General features: G+C 39.0%; 1 protein-coding gene across 4 annotated transcripts in view; it reads right to left on the bottom strand.

Moving 5' to 3' along the window:
• Positions 1-16,901, bottom strand: part of COL4A5 (collagen type IV alpha 5 chain) — a 224,677-nt gene extending 207,776 nt beyond the window's left edge. For 2 of the 4 annotated variants that reach the window (XM_047764670.1, XM_047764671.1), the window contains exon 1: positions 16,533-16,901. In XM_047764670.1, coding sequence (XP_047620626.1) covers positions 16,533-16,613 — 81 coding nt within the window. In that variant the 5' untranslated portion in view covers positions 16,614-16,901. The remainder of the gene's footprint in view (positions 1-16,532) is intronic. The other 2 variants (XM_047764669.1, XM_047764672.1) reach the window with 1 other exon arrangement.
• Positions 16,902-18,212: the final 1,311 nt, after the last annotated feature.

Below are 18,212 nucleotides of genomic sequence, written 5' to 3'. Positions count from 1 at the left end.
ACTGGCCATGTACAGTGGGTTAAAGGACCTGGCATTGCAGCTGTGGTTCAGATTCAATCCCTGGCCTGGGAACTTCCATATGACACAGGTGTAACAAGAAAGGAACGGGGAAGGGGAAAGGAGAAGGAAAGGGAAGGGAAGGGGAAAGGAAGGGGAAGGGGAGGGAAGGGGAGGAAAGGGGATAGGAAGGGGAGGGGCAGGGGAGGGAAAGTGATAGGAAGGGGAAGGGATGGGGAGGGAAGGGAAGGGGAAAGGGAGAGAGAGAGGAAGGGGAGGGAAGGGGAAGGGAGGGAAGGGGAGGAAAGGGGATAGGAAGGGGAAGGACAGGGGAGTGAAGGGGAAGGGAAGGGGAGGGAAGGTGATAGGAAGGGGAAGGGATGGGGAGGGAAGGGGAAGGGATGGGGAGGGAAGGGGAAGAGGAAAGGGAGGGAGGGGAAGGAAGGGAAGGGGAAAGGGAGGGAGGGGAAGGGGAGAGAAGATGATAGGAAGGGAAAGGGAAGGGGAGGGAAGGGGAAGGAGAGGGAAGGGGATAGGAAGGGGGAGGGAAGGGAAGGGGAAGAGAAGGGGAAGGGAAGGGGATGGGGAGGGAAGGGGAGGAGAAGGGGAAAGGAAGGGGAGGGGAGGGGAAGGGAAGGGAAAAGAAGGGGAAGGGAAGAGAAGGGAAGGGGAGGGAGGGAAGGGAAGGGAAATGAAAAGAAAGGAAAAAAAAGAAATTGCATAAAGGAAGTTCCCTGGTGGCCTAGCAGTCAACTATTCAGCATTGTCACTCCTGTGGCCTGGGTTCCATCCCTGGCCCAGGAACTTCTGAAAGCTGCAGGCACAGTCAAAAAAGAAATGAAAAGACTCCTGATAGACACCATATAGAAAAATTTCAAATACATTACATTAAGAGAAAAAAAATTAGACTCAATAGATTACATACTGGATGGTTTAATATATATGACATTACAAAAAAGATAGAATTATAGTGTCAGAAAATAGGTCAGTGATAGCTAGGTGCTATGAGTAAGTGGAGGGGCTAATTACAAAGGGGCAGCATGAGGAAATACTGTGAGGTAATGAAACTGCTCTGAATCTTGATTATGGCAGCGGTGACGAGACTGCATGCTTTTATCAGAACTTATAAAAAGCACATCAAGGATAGTAAATGTTACTTAATATAAATAAAATATAAAACAATAAGAAAACCACAAGTTGACGGCAATACTGACATCGAAATGGCTACAATTAAAGAGTAACAGTAGCAAATGCAGGCAAGGAATGGGGAACTAGAACTTTCACACACCTGTGCAGTGCACAAGCACTTTAAAAAACAACTTAGCACTTTCTTGTAAAGTGTAAAATAGACCTATGATACAACCTACTAATCCTATTTCTTGATATGTACCCAAGAAAAATGAACGCATATGTCCACACAAAGACTTGCTGACAACATTCATAGCAGAGGAAGTGGGGAAAACTTGGAAGACAATTTTCTCCACTCTGACTCAGTACTCAGGACCTTTCCCACTCACTCATAGCATTTCTCCTCTTCCTTTCCTGGGTCTCCAGGTCCCTAAAACTGCAGGAGCTTTGTGTTTGAGGCTCCTTGATCAGTGACACACCTGACCCTCAATTCTGTGCTGCTTCACAAGACCTGAAGTCGTTGCACGGAGAAGAATGTAAATAGGAGGGAAGGGGAGGTGGCACCTTCCATGATTTAATCTCTTGCTTTTCAATCGCAGTAAGCAATTAAGGGTTTGTTACTCTCCTTTTTGGCTTCCTTGTTTTAACTGGCTACTAAGATACCTAATGGCTCAGCTGAGTGGCAAATTAATATTCTCGTTTAAATAGGTACAAATTATTGGAGTTTCTAGGGTGGCTCAGCAGAAATGAATCTGATCAGGATCCATGAGGACTTGTGTTCTATCCCTGAGTCCTTGCTCAGTGGGGTAAGGATCTGGCGTTGCTGTGAGCTGTGATGTAGGTCACAGACATGACTCAGCTCTGGTGTTGCTGTGGCTCTGGTGAAGGTAGGCAGCTGTAGCTCTGATATGATGCTTAGACTGGGAACCTCCATATGCCATGGGTGCAGCCCTAAAAAAAATAATAATAAAAATAAAAGGTGCAAATTATTTATTGATGAAATTTAACATTTTTTAACCTCTTTTTTTTTCTACTGTACAACATGGGACCCAGTTACACATACATGTATACATTCTTTTTCTCACATTATCATGCTCCATCATAAGTAATTAGACATAGTTCCCAGTGCTACACAGCAGGATCTCAGTGCTATCCATTCCAAAGGCAACAGTCTGCATCTATTAACCCCAAGATCCCAGTCCATCCCACTCCCTCCCCCTCGGCAGCCACAAGTCTATTCTCCAAGTCCATGATTTTCTTTTCTGTGGAAAGTTTCCTTTGTGTCATATATTAGGTTCCAGATATAACTGATATCATATGGTATTTGTCTTTCTCTGACTTACTTCACTCAGGATGAGAGTCTCTAGTTCCATCCATGTTGCTGCAAATGGCATGATTTTGTACTTTTTTATGGCTGAGGAGTATTCCATTGTGTATATATGCCACTTTTTTTTTGTCTTTTTGTTGTTGTTGTTGTTGTTGCTATTTCTTTGGGCCGCTCCCGCAGCATATGGAGGTTCCCAGGCTAGGGGTCGAATCGGAGCTGTAGCCACTGGCCTACGCCAGAGCCACAGCAACGCGGGATCCGAGCCGCGTCTGCAACCTACACCACAGCTCACGGCAACGCCGGATCCTTAACCCACTGAGCAAGGGCAGGGACCGAACCCGCAACCTCATGGTTCCTAGTCGGATTCGTTAACCACTGCGCCACGACGGGAACTCCATATATGCCACTTGAATCCAATCATCTATTGATGGCCCTTTGGATTGATTCTATGTCTTGGCTGTTGCGAATAGTGCTGCAATGAACATACAGGTGCATGTGTCTTTTTTAAGGCAAGTTTTGTCGAGATATATGCTCAAGAGTGGGATTGCTGGGTCATGTGGTACTTCTATGTATAGTTTTCTAAGGTACCTCCATACTGTTCTCCATAGTGGTTGTACCAGCTTACATTCCCACCAACTATGCAGGAGGGGTCCCTTTTCTCCACACCCCCTCCAGTATTTGTTATTTGTGGGCTTACTGATGATGGCCATTCTGACTGGTGTGAGGTGGTATCTCATGGTAGTTTTGATTTGCATTTCTCTAATATCAGTGATGTTGAGCATTGTTTCAAGTGCTTCTTGGCCATCTGTATACCTAACATTATTTTTTTAACATCAACAAATAGGAATGGAAAAGAAGGTCTCAGTCTACTACTATGGAAAACTTAATAGCTAATGTAAGAGCAGAATATTAAATATATTCCCCCAAAAGACAAAGTGCAAAAAAATGGATGTTTTCTCTTACAATTTCTATTAAACCTGTATAAGAAGTCCTGGCCAGTACAATAAGACAGAGAGTACAAAAAGGTATACGGAACGGACCAAAAAGGAAAAAGTGTAACTCTCTTTATTTGCAGATGATATGATTATGTACATGGAAAATACAAAGTAATTACTAGAACCTAATGAATAATCTTAGCAATACTGTTCTCTATCTTGATGGACTACACTTACAATTGTTCACATCTATCAAAACTTACAGAACTGTGTATAAAGGGGTGAATTTTACAATATATAAATCATATCTGAAAAAAAGAAAAACAATAGTAATATCTTAGGATAAAAAGATCAACATAAAAATGAGTTCAGGAGTTCCCATTGTTGCTCAGCAGGTTAAGAACCCAAACAGTATCCATGAGAATGCAGGTTTGATCCCTGGCTTCACTCAGTGGGTTAAGGATCCAGTGTTGCTGTGAGCTGTGGTGTAGGCTGCAGACATAGCTTGGATCCTGTGTTGCTGTGGCTGTAGCATAGACTGGCAGCTGCAGCTCCGATTCGACTCCTAGCCTGGGAACTTCCATATTCCACAGGTGTGGCCCTAAAAAGAAAAAAAAAAAAAAAACGAGTTCCTTTGTGGTGCAGTGGATTAAAGATCTGGCATTGTGGAGTTTCCGTCGTGGCGCAGTGGTTAACGAATCCGACTAGGAACCATGAGGTTGCGGGTTCGGTCCCTGCCCTTGCTCAGTGGGTTGACGATCCGGCGTTGCCGTGAGCTGTGGTGGAGGTTGAGATGTGGCTCTGATCCCGCGTTGCTGTGGCTCTGGTGTAGGCCGGTGGCTACAGCTCCGATTCGACCCCTAGCCTGGGAACCTCCATATGCCACTGGAGCAGCCCAAGAAATAGCAAAAAGACCAAAAAAAAAAAAAAAAGATCTGGCATTGTCACTGCAGCAGCTCTGGTCACTACTATGGCATGGATTTGATTCCTGGCCCTGGAACTTCGGCATAGTACGGGCATGGCCAAAAAAAATCAATGTCTATATCTTAACAACAAGCAACTAAAAATAATTTTAATTATACCATTTAATATAGAAATAATCATATGTATAGCAAGAAACTGAACAAATGCTGAACAAATGATTTCTATGATGAAAGTAATTAAAGAGAGATGTACTGTGTTTACAGATTGGAAAAATCATTAATTTTAAGATTCCAAATATTCCTAAATTGATTCACAGGACTGTTGCTATCCTTATTAAAATCTCAATTTTTAGTAGAAATTGACAAGATGAATCTAAAATTTATATGCAATAGTCAAAACAATCTTAAGGAAGAACAAATTTGAAGAACCTTATCAAATTTAAAGACTTATAACACCAAAATAAAGAAAGTGTAATAGTGGCATAAGGATATAGAAGCACCTCAACAGACCAGACTACTGAGTTCTGATCTAGATCTGTACATATATATTCAACTGATTTTCAATAAAGTCATCAAACCAAATCAATGAAAAAAATGTTTTCTAATATGGTACTGGAACAACTGGTTTTCTGTATAGAAAAAAAAATCACCCTAAAGACAAAAATCTGAAACTATAACTATTCTGGAAGCAAATATACAATAATACCTTTGCAACCTTGGGGTTTAAGATTTCTTAAGAGAAGACACAAAATACACTGAAAGGGAAGGGGCATGAGGGAGCTGGGATAATAGAAAGGTTCTATATCTTCACCTGGTTGGTGGTTACTGAAATGTATACAAGTAAAAAAAAATAATTGAGCTGTTCAACTAACATAAGTGCATATCACTTTGTGTAAATGACTAATAACTTTTAAAATGCAAAAATTAAAATGTTCATAGACACTTTACCTGTAATAGCATAAACTGTAAACAACTCAAATGTCCATTAACAGGTGAACAGAAAAAAAAAAGTGTGGTATATCCATACAAAGGAACACTGCTTAGCAAAAAAATATAATGAACTAGAGATATATACCACGACGTGGATAAATCTCAAATTCTGAGAAAAAAGATCCAGAACAAAGAAAATGTACATATTACTCCATTTACATAACTCTGAAAAATAAAATGAATGTACAGAAAGCAGATCAGTAGTTACCAGGGGATAGGCGATAGGAGTAGAGAGGGAGGGAGGAACTACAAAGAGGCATGAGCATCTTTGCAGTGATTTATATGTTCATTATCTTTAATGTACTGATAGTTTTACAAGTGTATACCTAAGTCACAACTCCTCAAACTGTACACTTTAAATATGTGCATTTTATTTTATGTCAATCATACCTCAGAGTTACTTAAAAATTATAGGCAAGGATTTGAGCTCAATAAAAAAGAAATTTTCTTCTAACCACCAGAAAATAGAATTATAGAGTTCAAAGAGACTTTGCAGGTATTGCTGGCAAGGTAGCAGCACCCGCTCTCTATTTGAGCACTTTTAGTTATTAGGCAGTCCAATTACAAAATAGCTCAACTGGAGTTCCCATCATAGAGCAGTGGAAACGAACCCAACTAGGAACCATGAGGTTGTGGGTTCGATCCCTGGCCTCACTCAGTGGGTTGAGGATCCAGCGTTGCCGTGAGCTGTGGTGTAGGTCGCACACGAGGCTCGGATCCCTCATGGCTGTGGCTGTGGCGTAGGCCGGGGCTACAGCTCCCATTCGACCCTCAGCCTGGGAACTTCCATATGTCGCAGGTGTGTGGCCCTAGAAAAGACAAAAAGACCAAAAAAAAAAAAAATGGCAAAAGACAAAAAAAAATAGCCTAACTTATAGAAAATAATTTATACCAACAATTCCTATTACTTAACCATTGTTTCTAGGTCTTGCCTCTTGGCAAATAAATCTACCCTTCCCTGAAATTCAATATTCATTCAACAACTAGCTATTGAGAAACAACTATATACAAGCAACCAGTCTATACACCATGGTGAATACAAAAATATGTAGGACAAGAACCCTGGTTTCATGGGCTTTCCAATTTGGTGCCTAAAAATAACTGTAACTTTAGCTCACTGTCTTTCTTCATCAGTGTCTCTCTCTGCTGTGGTTTAGAGAGTGAGAATGTTACTGATTTGCCAGCTGGACTGAAGATAGTAGGAAAGACAAAAGAGTACAATCTAGTATATCTTCTATTTGGTATTTTAACTCCATCAACTAGCATGAATAATATTATAAAAATCTTATCACCAGCTGGCCAATCCATTAGCAAATCTGGTATACTGGAGAAAGGACTGCAATAACACTACTTCTCTGCCTCTGCAACTAACTGGATGCATCTTTCATCAATCATTTCACTTTACTATCAAATGATGGAGCTGGTCCCTGTAGAACAGCAGTTTTCAAACTTTTTGTTCTCAAGACTCTTTTACTCTCTTAAAGTCACTGAGAACACCAAAGCTTCTGTTTATGTGGGTTGTATTTATCAAGATGTACCACAGAAAATAGAACTGAGTAAGAACTCAAATTATTTATTCATTTAAAAGGAACAATAATGAACTCATATACTAACATATTATGCATTTTCATAAAAATTAGTATTTCACAAAAAAATGATGAGGGACTGTTTTATATATTTTTTGAAAAATATCTTTAATGTCTGCCTTGACAGAAGACAGCTGGATCATAACTGCTTCATTAATTCTGTTGCAATATATTGTTTTGGTTGAAATATATGAAATCTAGTTTTATGCAGTTATATATTTGGAAAACTGAATATTTTAATAATCTTTTAAGATAACTTTGGATATTCTTGGATACTATGCAAAAGTTCTGCAGGTGGTAGACTCTTTAAGGTGAGCTGCAACATAGAATCATATCTATTTAATTTTTGCACTCAACTACATTAAAAGTCATTGATCTATCTTGTCTTTGAATAGATCATTTAGCCATGCTTGATTCTGTAACATGATGCATTAGTAATATGGAAGATATTAGTTCACTGAGATTTGCAGAACTTCCAAATGTTAACACATTTTATTATACAATATGAAAAAAATCATACACAGTCATATAATTACCAATCTCAGAAAAGGCTAAGTTCTGGGAAGTTGTCAAGCCCATAAAGACAGATTTGAATTTTCTAAAATTCTAATACTTATTTGAAAAGCTCAAATTTTTATTGGCAACAAACACTGCCAGTTGTTTTCCTTGAAACGATAGAATCACTTTGCTCATTTTCCAGAAAATTCCTGCCAGATACCCAAGTCTGAATAACCATAGCTTGTCTGAGTCGTTCTTTCAAGTAACAACGTGTTCCACGCAAAAATCAGCTAGTCAGGCCACAACTCAAACAACTGCACAAGCTCTTTTCCTAGAAACAACAATATTACTTCAGCATACGGAAGTGGTTTGTGTATAATTCCCAATTTGTCATTCAGAATTTTTAAAATATTTATACTCAAGGGTCAACATTTCATAAAATTAAGGCTACTTTGAGGGCATTGTTAAGTGAAATTGGCTTTTTATCCTCCAAGAGTATGAAGCATACATACTATAGAATAAATAGTAGGAAAATTTGGTATACTTCACTGTTTTACCCACCACCAGTGTAAATGCCAACACAGTGAAAAAGGCAAAACAGTTTGCACATTATTGTTAAAACAGTCCTCATGATCCTCCTGATAGGATCTCAGGGGACCCCAGACCACACACTTTGAGAACCCCTGATCTAAAGGATCCCTAATGTCTCCCCAACACTAAAATGTCTATAATTATGCAAATAGCCACCATTTTTCATATGTACAACATTGTAAAACATCAGTTTCCCTACTGAGTAATGTATCTTACAGTTAACAAATCTGTCAATTTCTTACAAATCTTTCAGTCCTCTGATCCTGAGGACAAACTCATGAAGTCGTGAAGCAGGAACTTACTTCTTCCTTCCTAAAAGAATGCTGATTTTATGTGAATTTTCCCGCCCTCTACCTGTGCTAGGCAGCAGTGTGCTTTGGTGTGTGTGTAACAGGGTGTCAGGGGGCGGCAAGGGGGAATGTGTACATCACTGGCCTAACGCTTCCTTTCTGGTCCTATTCCACTTGCCGATGTACTGGTGTAAGCATGTATGTGGAACAATTCTAACCAATCAGATATAAGGGTGAAGGTATGGGACTCCTGAGAATGTTTTCGCTGCTGATAAAAAGGGACACAAACGAACAGTTCATACTCTTCTTCTGCATGGTGGTGTTTGCCTGCCATCTCTGGAACTGCTGCAGCAATCTTGCAAAGTATGAGGGATGCTAGCCTGAGGCAGTAAACTGATAGGCAGAGTAGGGCGGAGCAGAGAGTGGCAAGAACCTAAGTCATCTTTTGGCTGAATTAATTAAGCTTGGAGGTACTCTCTCTCTCAACTTTTGTCACATGAGCTAAAATTTGGACTTGTCGTTAAGGCAGGTGTATTAGTGTCTTCTACCACTTGCAACAGAAAACAATCTGATTCGAACAGGCACTAGTAGGCTGTTCCAATACAGAAATGTTTCACTGCATCAATGAGATTAAAAGATCATGGATAGAGAAGGACCTTTTCTCCTTCTCCGGAAAGTCCTAGAGAGCTCAAAATACAGAACACATGAAATGATTTTTTCACAAGTGTCCCACTCTTAATACCATTTCCCCTCATGAAGTTCAAGTATCTCCTTCAGTATTCCGTGAGTGGCATACACACTATCAGAAATTTTGGAAACAAATCAGCTAGTTCTCTTACCATCTACAAAGAGTGTTATTTGACTGAATTATAAGATGATACAAATGCCAACAGAAATTCTTCCAGTTCTATTTTAGTACTCCCTGTCAAAAAACCAATTCCATTAACCGGCCTAGCACTTGCTCAAAAAAAGGTGCTTACGTCTCTCCGCAAGTTAAAAAGGAAAGCTAATGATGATACCAGATTTAGTAAAGAATTTTTAAAAGTTAAAAGTGAAATTTAGTAAAAGCCTATTTCTTTTATAACATTTGCCTTTGATTAGCAAATAGCGAGGGATTCGAGGTTCCCATTTCAACAGGGTAGCAGGTAGCATCACAGACCACACTTTTGGTAAAAGGCCAGCAGAAGCTTCTAAAGGAACAAAGGGCAGTTGGACCTGGACAGATTATGAAGGTAAATAAACTCAAGCATTGATGCATAAAATGAGAATCTGGTTTGGTAAAATGAAAGAAGCTTGGGTATCAGAGATCGCAGTAAAGATGCTGTTTGAAAACACCCCAAGAATTACTGCCATTAAAAACAAATGTAATGAAGATTTAGTTAAGTGGTTGGGTGGTTCATTTGGTTCATTTATAATGTTAATTACAGAATTTGTTTTCAAAAATCGCTTCTGCTCCATGGTTGCTATTGTCAGAAAGGGATGAGATGATGGAACGATTACATTTTAAAAAGAAAATCATTAGAGGATAGGCCCAAATCTGCCAACCAACTGGCAATCAATTGAGCATCAATTCTATAGTCACTGTACTAGACAGCAAAAAATTATTAAGACTGTCTCACAGGTACTCTTTTACACTGCTGATAGGAATATAATTGGTAAAACCATTCTGGAAAGTAATTTGGCAAGAGCAGATCCCTTTCATTCAGAAGCTTAAAGTTCAGCTATTCAAATGCCACCTGGAAAAGCCATAATGCATAACAGTCTGTGATTTTCTGGAGGAATACATTAGAATTGCACAAGCCACAAGGCTATCATAAAGGCAGTAAAGTCACTTAGCTAGTGAGGAAACACAAAGAAAAGGTAAGGGGGGGGGAGTGCAAAATGGATCGGGGACCTCTCATTCCATATGTACTTACAAGTTTGTTGCTCAAAAGAGAAGATAGGGCTGGAACAGTATCACCCCAAAGTCGAAAAAATAGATTAGCCATTAATGGGGGGGGATAAAAATCAAGGGACAACACTAGGCAAAGACACAGGTATTTAAGTGTAAGCCTCACAGGCAGCTGTGAGGCTAGGGAGTAGGGAAAGAGAATAAAGGGGTCCCCCATTTCTGATGCACTCCAAAACTCTCCTGGGGGAGGGGGAATGTCAGCGGGTTCAGAGTCTGTTACAACCTTCCTAGAGCTAGAAAGAGGTCAGTGGGGGGAGCAGTCATGAAGTACAGGCTCTATCTTCTTACAGGGGAGAAATAGAGTGGGATGTATGTCTTAGAAAATTAAATTACAGGCCCTTGAGGCTGAATGGCCTAGGTAATTATAGTAAAGAGTTATTAGAGGATGAGCTGGTGGGTGAGCCTATCTTGAGAATCAATCCAAGTGACCAGTCATTCAAAGGGAATTATTCACCTTTTCAACATGACTTTTTTCTGTACTATCACGAATGAAAATAGGGACTAAGAAAAATCTCATGTGCAGGTTCTAGAGCTAAACCACCTTAGTTCAAATCTTGGCCCAATCACTTATTAATTATGTGACTCTTGGTAGTTATTTAACTACCCTGTGAGTCTCGGATTCCTTGTACATAACATAGAAATAATATTATCTGCCTAACAGGGTATAACATAGTGACCACTAAAAAAAAAATGTAGCTATCACATCTGTTGATCCAGCCTTTCTAAATGTTAGGGTTTTGTTGCACATAACAAAGACGTAAACATAGTGATGATCTTTAACCCAATAATTAATTCCCCATTAAGGAGGCAGTACTAACAAAATAACACAAAATATGGAATAAGAATCGTTGGAGTTCACTGGTGCCCGACTGGTTAAAGATCTGGCGTTGTCACTGCTGTGGCTCAGGTTCAAGCTCTGGCCTGGGAACTTCAGCATGCCACAGATGTAGCCAAAAAAAAAAAAAAAAAAAACCTGTTTATTACAATGGCTAGAAACACTTGAAAATTAAAAATATATTCTATAAAAGTGAACAGGCAAATTAACTGTGGTATATATAAATATAAATTGTATGCGATCACATATATTTTAAAACTAAGAATTTTAATAACATGGGAAAATGCCTGATAAATGAAAAGACATTAACATATAAATTTGCACACAGGATAATTTCAAATTTTTTAAAATTTTAACCAATCTACTTTTATAAGAAAATATTAGATACATAAGTAAAATCATCAAAACAATACGAGTTATTTCTCTGATGTTGGTAAAAGCGTGGAGAGCTTTTTGTTTTCATCTTTATAATTTTCTCCATTTTTCAAGTTTCCAACATTAAGCATGCATTATTTTTGTTATCGGACAAAATCAACATATAAATTAGTTGAATGAATGAACAAATGTACAATTCTTGCCTTCAAAAAGTCTATAATCTAACAGAAGAGATAAAATCCCATAACACAAAATGCTTATAAGACCAAATACATTTAAATACTAGACAAGAGGCTAAGTATAACAAATGTTCAAAGAAGGGTAAAATCAGCAACTGATATAATAGTAAAGAAAAGCTTCAGAGAAGAAATATTTATTCTCACTAGCATGTAAATTCCATGAAGGCAGGGACCCTGTCTTATTCAGTTTTACCCATAGTGTCTAGCACAAAATGATTTACATATCCCTGAGGGTGGGGAGAGAACACCACATAATGATTTACTGAATGAATATCTTCTGAATGAATGTACACATTATGCTGAAAATGAGGAAAGATTTGGATCCACAGGATATGAATGAAGACGGAGAGCCAGAGCATACATACAGTGCTCAAGAGTTTATAGGAAAGCTCACCTAGGCTAGAATGGAGGGAGTATATTGTAAAATGTAATGAAAAATACGGTTGAATGAAGGAAAAACTCATGATAGACCTTGACAATCAGGCAGAGAATTTGAAAGTCAATGCAATAAGAAATGGAAGTCAAGTAGTTTGAAATGACAGTGAAATTAAAATTTATTGAGCATTTACTATGTACAAAGTACCCCTCCAAAGCTTTACATAACTTCTCTCATTTTATCCTAAAACTACTCTGACATAGGTACCACTGGGCCCCTTTTTCTAATGAGGAAATTAAGGCTTAGAAGTTCCTACTTGTCTGAACCAATGACACCTCACCAGTAATGAGCATGCCAAGCACCCACTATTCAATAAAAAGAATCTGAGCTCCTTAGAAAAGTGACTGATTCCAGCCTTGGGGTAGGGAAAACAGAAAATTAGTCTGGAATATCTGGTGGTGCCAGAATGTTAAGAGAATGCTCAAAAAAAAAAAAAAAATGACAGGAACACACTGAAAGGACACGGGAGCCAACTGGGAGGAGATTCTATTGGCCAAATCTGGAGTAATATCAGCAAAAAAAAAAATAGTAAAAATAGCATAATTCATTATAGCTCATAGAATAAAACAAGAAGCCATAAGTCCATACTGCTCTAAATAATAAATTAATAGATAAAAATAAAGTTCTTTGTTACAACAGAATTCAATAAATGCAAAAAATGCTGAAAACTGATCATCATTTGGCAAATATCACACCAGTAATTACTCAAGTCAGAATCCTCAAAAGATGCTAAAAGAGTTGGCAAAACTATGATGAGAAACAAGATATGTACAATATTTCTCACAATATTGCCCTATGCAGTCTTATAAAATCTGCTCACTTTGTCACTGCAAAGGGAAAAATTAATGACTTTACAGACGACCAACTTTAACCAAGGTACCAATGTTAACTTAAGGTAAAGAGTCTCATGTGTTTCATACATATGTCAAAAGCCAAGTAAAAACATAGGAAAAAAAGAAAAAAAAACATAGGAAAACAAGGTACACACTCTTACACTGTCACAGGACAGCTACATATGTAAATATATGCACAAGACTAAAGTTATAGAATTAGATATGATGGGTGGGTAAATTGGTGTAAACAGAAAAAGTGAATTGAACATCTTAAGCAAAGTGCACTAATATACACATACCCTGTGTTATCACAATAGACACGCTGCAGGTAAGTTCAATATATTTAAAATTATCATGGAAACGGACTACTTAGAAATATAATAAGGCAAATCGTTCTTCAAAACAGTCATCTACCACAAATTACACTTGTTTCATAAATATAACTTTTATATATGTGATTGTATGAAATCATACAATCTGCAACAAGCAATTGCTTCTATATCGTTTAAATTCTCTCTCTAAAAACAGACATACATATAGAGAGCAAACTCTGATCTTTTTATTCTAAACCCAGAGCTGTTTCCATTATACCATGATGCTTCTCCTAACATCAGCAGGAAGAGATGTAATCCCCATTATATTTTCCATTTCACCTCCTGTGTCTCCCCCCGCCCCAAAGAAAAGAAAAGAAAAAAAAAAAAGTAGGTAGTGGAGATCCAAATACTAACACCAAACGCATACGTCTCTATAGACCACATACTAAAGAGGCAGTACAGGACAGTCATTAAGGGTAAAGAATTTGGAGACAATCTGCCTGGATTCAAATTTCCAGCTCCAGAACTTGCTAACTATGTGACTGAGGCAAGTTAATTAACGTCTATGATCTGTAGCTCCTCGATCTGGAAAGTGGGAATAACAATGGTATATGCTCCATAGGTTTGTTGGGAAGATTAAATATGATAATGTATATCCCCATATCCTTACAGTGCCTGGCACACCGTAACCATGCAAAAATGTTGCTATGATAATAAGGCTCATAAATTCTCCCTATGGAGCAATATCTCAGAGGAAAATGGTTCCCTGGCCGCAAACCACTCTACTATCCTTAACAAATTGTTGCTGCTGGTCACAAGGGAGACAGTATATTTAAATTACAGAAACCTATCCACTCTACTGCGCACACACACACACAAAAATTACAAATATTTGTAGAGTAGTATTTCTACACATCATACCCACACATCTAAATATATATCCTACTGACAGTGAATATAGGTATGATTACCTTTACATAAAAAAAAAAATACGTTCTTTCCATCACTTGAATTGACCGTTCTAACTAAATCTGCCTTCTTCCCTTATTGCTAACCTTTTGGAATAAGATTTACTTTATTCCTCCTAATAAACCTTCTACCTAAAAAAAAACTTCCACATATTTGTGATATCCCAATCTGGCATGACTTCAGAGATGAAGAAATCACTTAACTATGAAAAATTAAAGCAATTTAAGTAGCAATGCTCCACCTGCAATAAAAGTCCCAATACTAGACTACTTCAGACAACAAGCAGCCCCACTACCATCCAGTTTACTCTGGAGAAGGTCACCAATATCCCCAGCACTAGTATGGAGTGCAGATACCATTCATATCTTTGAGATGATTAAAACATTCATCTAAGATAATAATGTGTGAAGCAGAAAAAACAAACCCTGCTTTTATTAGAGCCACAATATACTAATGACAGGGAAAAGGGATATAAAATGTTCTTTAAAAAGTATGTACAAGGAAATAGGAAAAAAACTGCATGGTGTCTTCTATAATTTCTTCATGAACACCGAATCGTTAAAGAGTCCAAGAAAGCAAACTTTCTCCTAAGTGTAGTCAATCATGAATATTTTTAATATAAAGCCATTTGATATAAATTTAGGTATAATATTGCTATACATACCTGTATGATTGGCATCTGGTGCACATTTATTAATAACAATGTCAAAAGAAAAAAAAAGAGAAATATTTAATCAAACAGCCACAAAATCATGGCCCCTGAGCCAAATGCCACAGGCGGTGAGCACCAAAATAATGTTTTTAAGAGTAACTATTTTCAACAACACAATTGTAGTTTTATTCAAGGGTCTGTAGCCCTACTGAGTGGCTAAACCTTAGCCCATGAAGAAGCTCTGCATCAAAAAAGCAATTTGAACTCATCTATCTACTCTGATGGAGGAAAAATTATGGCAAGTGTAATTAAAAACATTTGATATGCATGGCTTTTCAACAGAATTGCCATCATTATTATGTTGTGCTTAAGCGTAATAGGATAGTTTTCATACCTTGAGTACACACTTTCTGGAGGATAGGAGGAGGGCAAGGTAATCTGAGGCTGGGAGAGTACAGAACAGCTAAACAGCTAACATAAAAGTGGACCCAGATAAGCTATATCAGAGCAGTTGCATATAAAGAATTGGTAGTCACTCAACCATGTGAAGGCCTAAGCCATGATCTCATATTAAAGTGTTTTTAAAACCACCCATTATGTTCACTCAAATATAACCTTTAAATAATTTGTCACATGCTTAATTCTCCAGCGGTTAAGTGAAATTAAGGATGATGGGTTTCAGGCTGGAGAACATTTTTTCTGCCAAAGCCATTCATTCCTTTAGATCTACCTCTCACCCCCAGAAGGACAGTCTGGACGACCCAGATAACTTTCCAGAAGATATACTGGGATTTTAATTCTACATTCCTGAAACTGAGTGGAACTTCTTGCTCTGTCATTTCACAGGTACTTCCTCCTCCACTCTCCTTTAAACCAGAACACTCATTCTCCTTTGAAGAAAAAAAAAAAAACTCTTTTCCTTTAATTAGGGGGTAGGCAATTTCTCAATTTGTTTCAGGTGCCTTAGTAAGCTAAAAAAAAAAAGTAAACAACAAAACCCAGAACTTAAAAAAAAAAAAAAGACGCAGAAGACCTGAAGCCTGAGGCCATTCATCTTCACCTCATTCTTCTTGGTATGTTACCTGAGAATTTGCAGCAAGGATGTCAAAAAGGAAACACAATCACTACAGAGGCTTTACTAACCAGAGGTGAGGTAGGTTCATGTTGCTGAAGCAAAGGGCAAAAGGGAAGCACTTCGTGGGCGCGCTGAACAATTTGGTGGAAGGTGGATTTTAGAACAGCCAAAATATGAAATTATCGAGAGAGTTTAAAGAGTGTGTGGATTGGGTACAACTAGTAAAAAGGTTAGCGAGCAGGTAGGGAAGCACCGAGGGTGGAGGGTGGGGAGGAAAAGTTTTAAATCTCCACCAGAGCCTAGTGATCGATTAACAGGCATCCTCCACCCCAGACTCTGCTCTTGCCCCCAGAGCAGCGAGCAGCAGGAAAGCAAGCAGCCCTATTTTTAAACACTTAAAACCTCTCCCTTGGACTTCAGAAGGCTTGGGTTACTAGCGGTGTAAGTAATGTTTCTTCCTAAACAAGTGAAAGGCACATCTGAATTCCCTACCAAGGCGTAGGAGAAAAGAAGGTAAAGGGACAAAAAGTGATTTCAGCGTGAGAACGAGGTGATGGGGTGGGGGTGGGGGGAGAAGGAAGGACTTACCGCAGCCTCTGCGGGCTGCCCCCAAAGACTCAGGGCCAGTAAGAACAAGCCGACAGCAAGGCTGACTCCACGCAGTTTCATTCTTCTCCGGCTCCCGCAGCTCCTTCAGCACCCGCACGAAATCCCTGGTTGACTCTTACCAAATGACATAATCTTGAGGGTTTACAGGGAGAAAGCTAGAGCCGGAGAGGGACAGCAAGGGTGTCCCAATTGTGCCGGTCGTCTTGGGTGAAGAGAAAGAAGCTTTTTAGGAGTGTAGGGGGGGAAAAAAGAAGCAGCAGCAGCTATTCTTCCCTCCCCCCCTCCCCTCCCCAAAGCCGGTCTCTCGGGAGCACTTTTCCCTTCTGTCCAGACTTGCAAACTTTTTCCTCGCGCAGGTCCCACAGATCTACTTTCCTCCCTCTCTTCCCCCGCACCGCCCCCTCCCCACCAGCACTGGGGAATTTGAGGATCACTCCGCCACAGCTTTAGGCTGCACCAGCAACCTGCGAGGGAGTGACGCTCAGTTATTTGGGAGGAGGGAAACTTCCACACCGGTTGACTGCGCACCCCGAGTCCCACCGGGGAGCTTTTCTATTCGTTCACTTGCACCTTCCCTAGATACACCTCTTCCCGGCCCAGTCCCACTCTCATTGGCGTGAGCGCCAAAGCCAATTACAAATGGACCTGAGCTGGGACTATTTTCTAAGCGGATGGATCGCAGAGGCACGGTTCTTTTTATTGTTAATGATTAGAAACATTTTGGTCGCTGCTCCCAGGGCTGCTGAGGTTAGTTGCCTGCCACCTGCTCTCAGGACAGAGTTTCTACATGCGATAGAAAATGTACAAATGTTAGAAATGTATAAATGTTTATATAATTAAATACATGCTCATAACCGAAGAATTAAGAAAATGAAAATATGTACGTGGGTGAAGTCTTTATGCGCGTTGTATACCTATAAGATTTGGGAGCGGTCAGTAGGTATTAGTAATTATTATATGATTGTTATGGTAATGCTGTCATATATTTAGCTTTATTGAATGCCATAATTCATATTTAGCTCATATTGACTAGCATAAAAGGTATTGACTGTCATTGCAGTTGTTTTTTCGGAGGAATTTAGGGCAGGGAATTAAAACAACTTTAGTGCAATTTTCCTTAACACTAACACAAACTCCTAATTGGAAATATTTATATGGAGTTAATGGCAGTTGAATTGTCTCCCCCATAAAGTAGACTTGAACATTACTGTGGTAATTCTGATATATGGGGTGTTTTTTTTAAAAAAGTACAGACGGGCCCAGTAAATAAATATTTTATGTGAACTCCTTGGAGGATCTTTCAAGGATTTCCCGAAGAATTCTTCAGAACAATTGGTATCTCAGAGTCTAGAATTTACCACTTTAGAATCTTTCAAGGCTTTGGATCTATCTCACGGGGGCCCACTCATCCTTAGGTTCTACTCAGTTTAGGGTAAATTTGAAACTCCAGAATCCACCACCGCCACCATCACCCCAAGAACTTAGTATACAATCAATTAGAATGAGTGTTGTATGCATTTGGGCAAGTATGCAAGGGCACTCTGGGGCCCATTTGTCTATGTGAAGTAGTATGTCTTAATCTATGCATGTGTGTAACAGTTAAACGTAGTTTAAGAAAGTGTATGCTGCATAGTTGCTTACATCTTATTGTATAGGTCT

Source organism: Phacochoerus africanus, chromosome X (genome assembly GCF_016906955.1).
Source record: "Phacochoerus africanus isolate WHEZ1 chromosome X, ROS_Pafr_v1, whole genome shotgun sequence".
NCBI lineage: Eukaryota > Metazoa > Chordata > Mammalia > Artiodactyla > Suidae > Phacochoerus > Phacochoerus africanus.
This window is presented reverse-complemented; position numbering and strand designations above follow the sequence as displayed.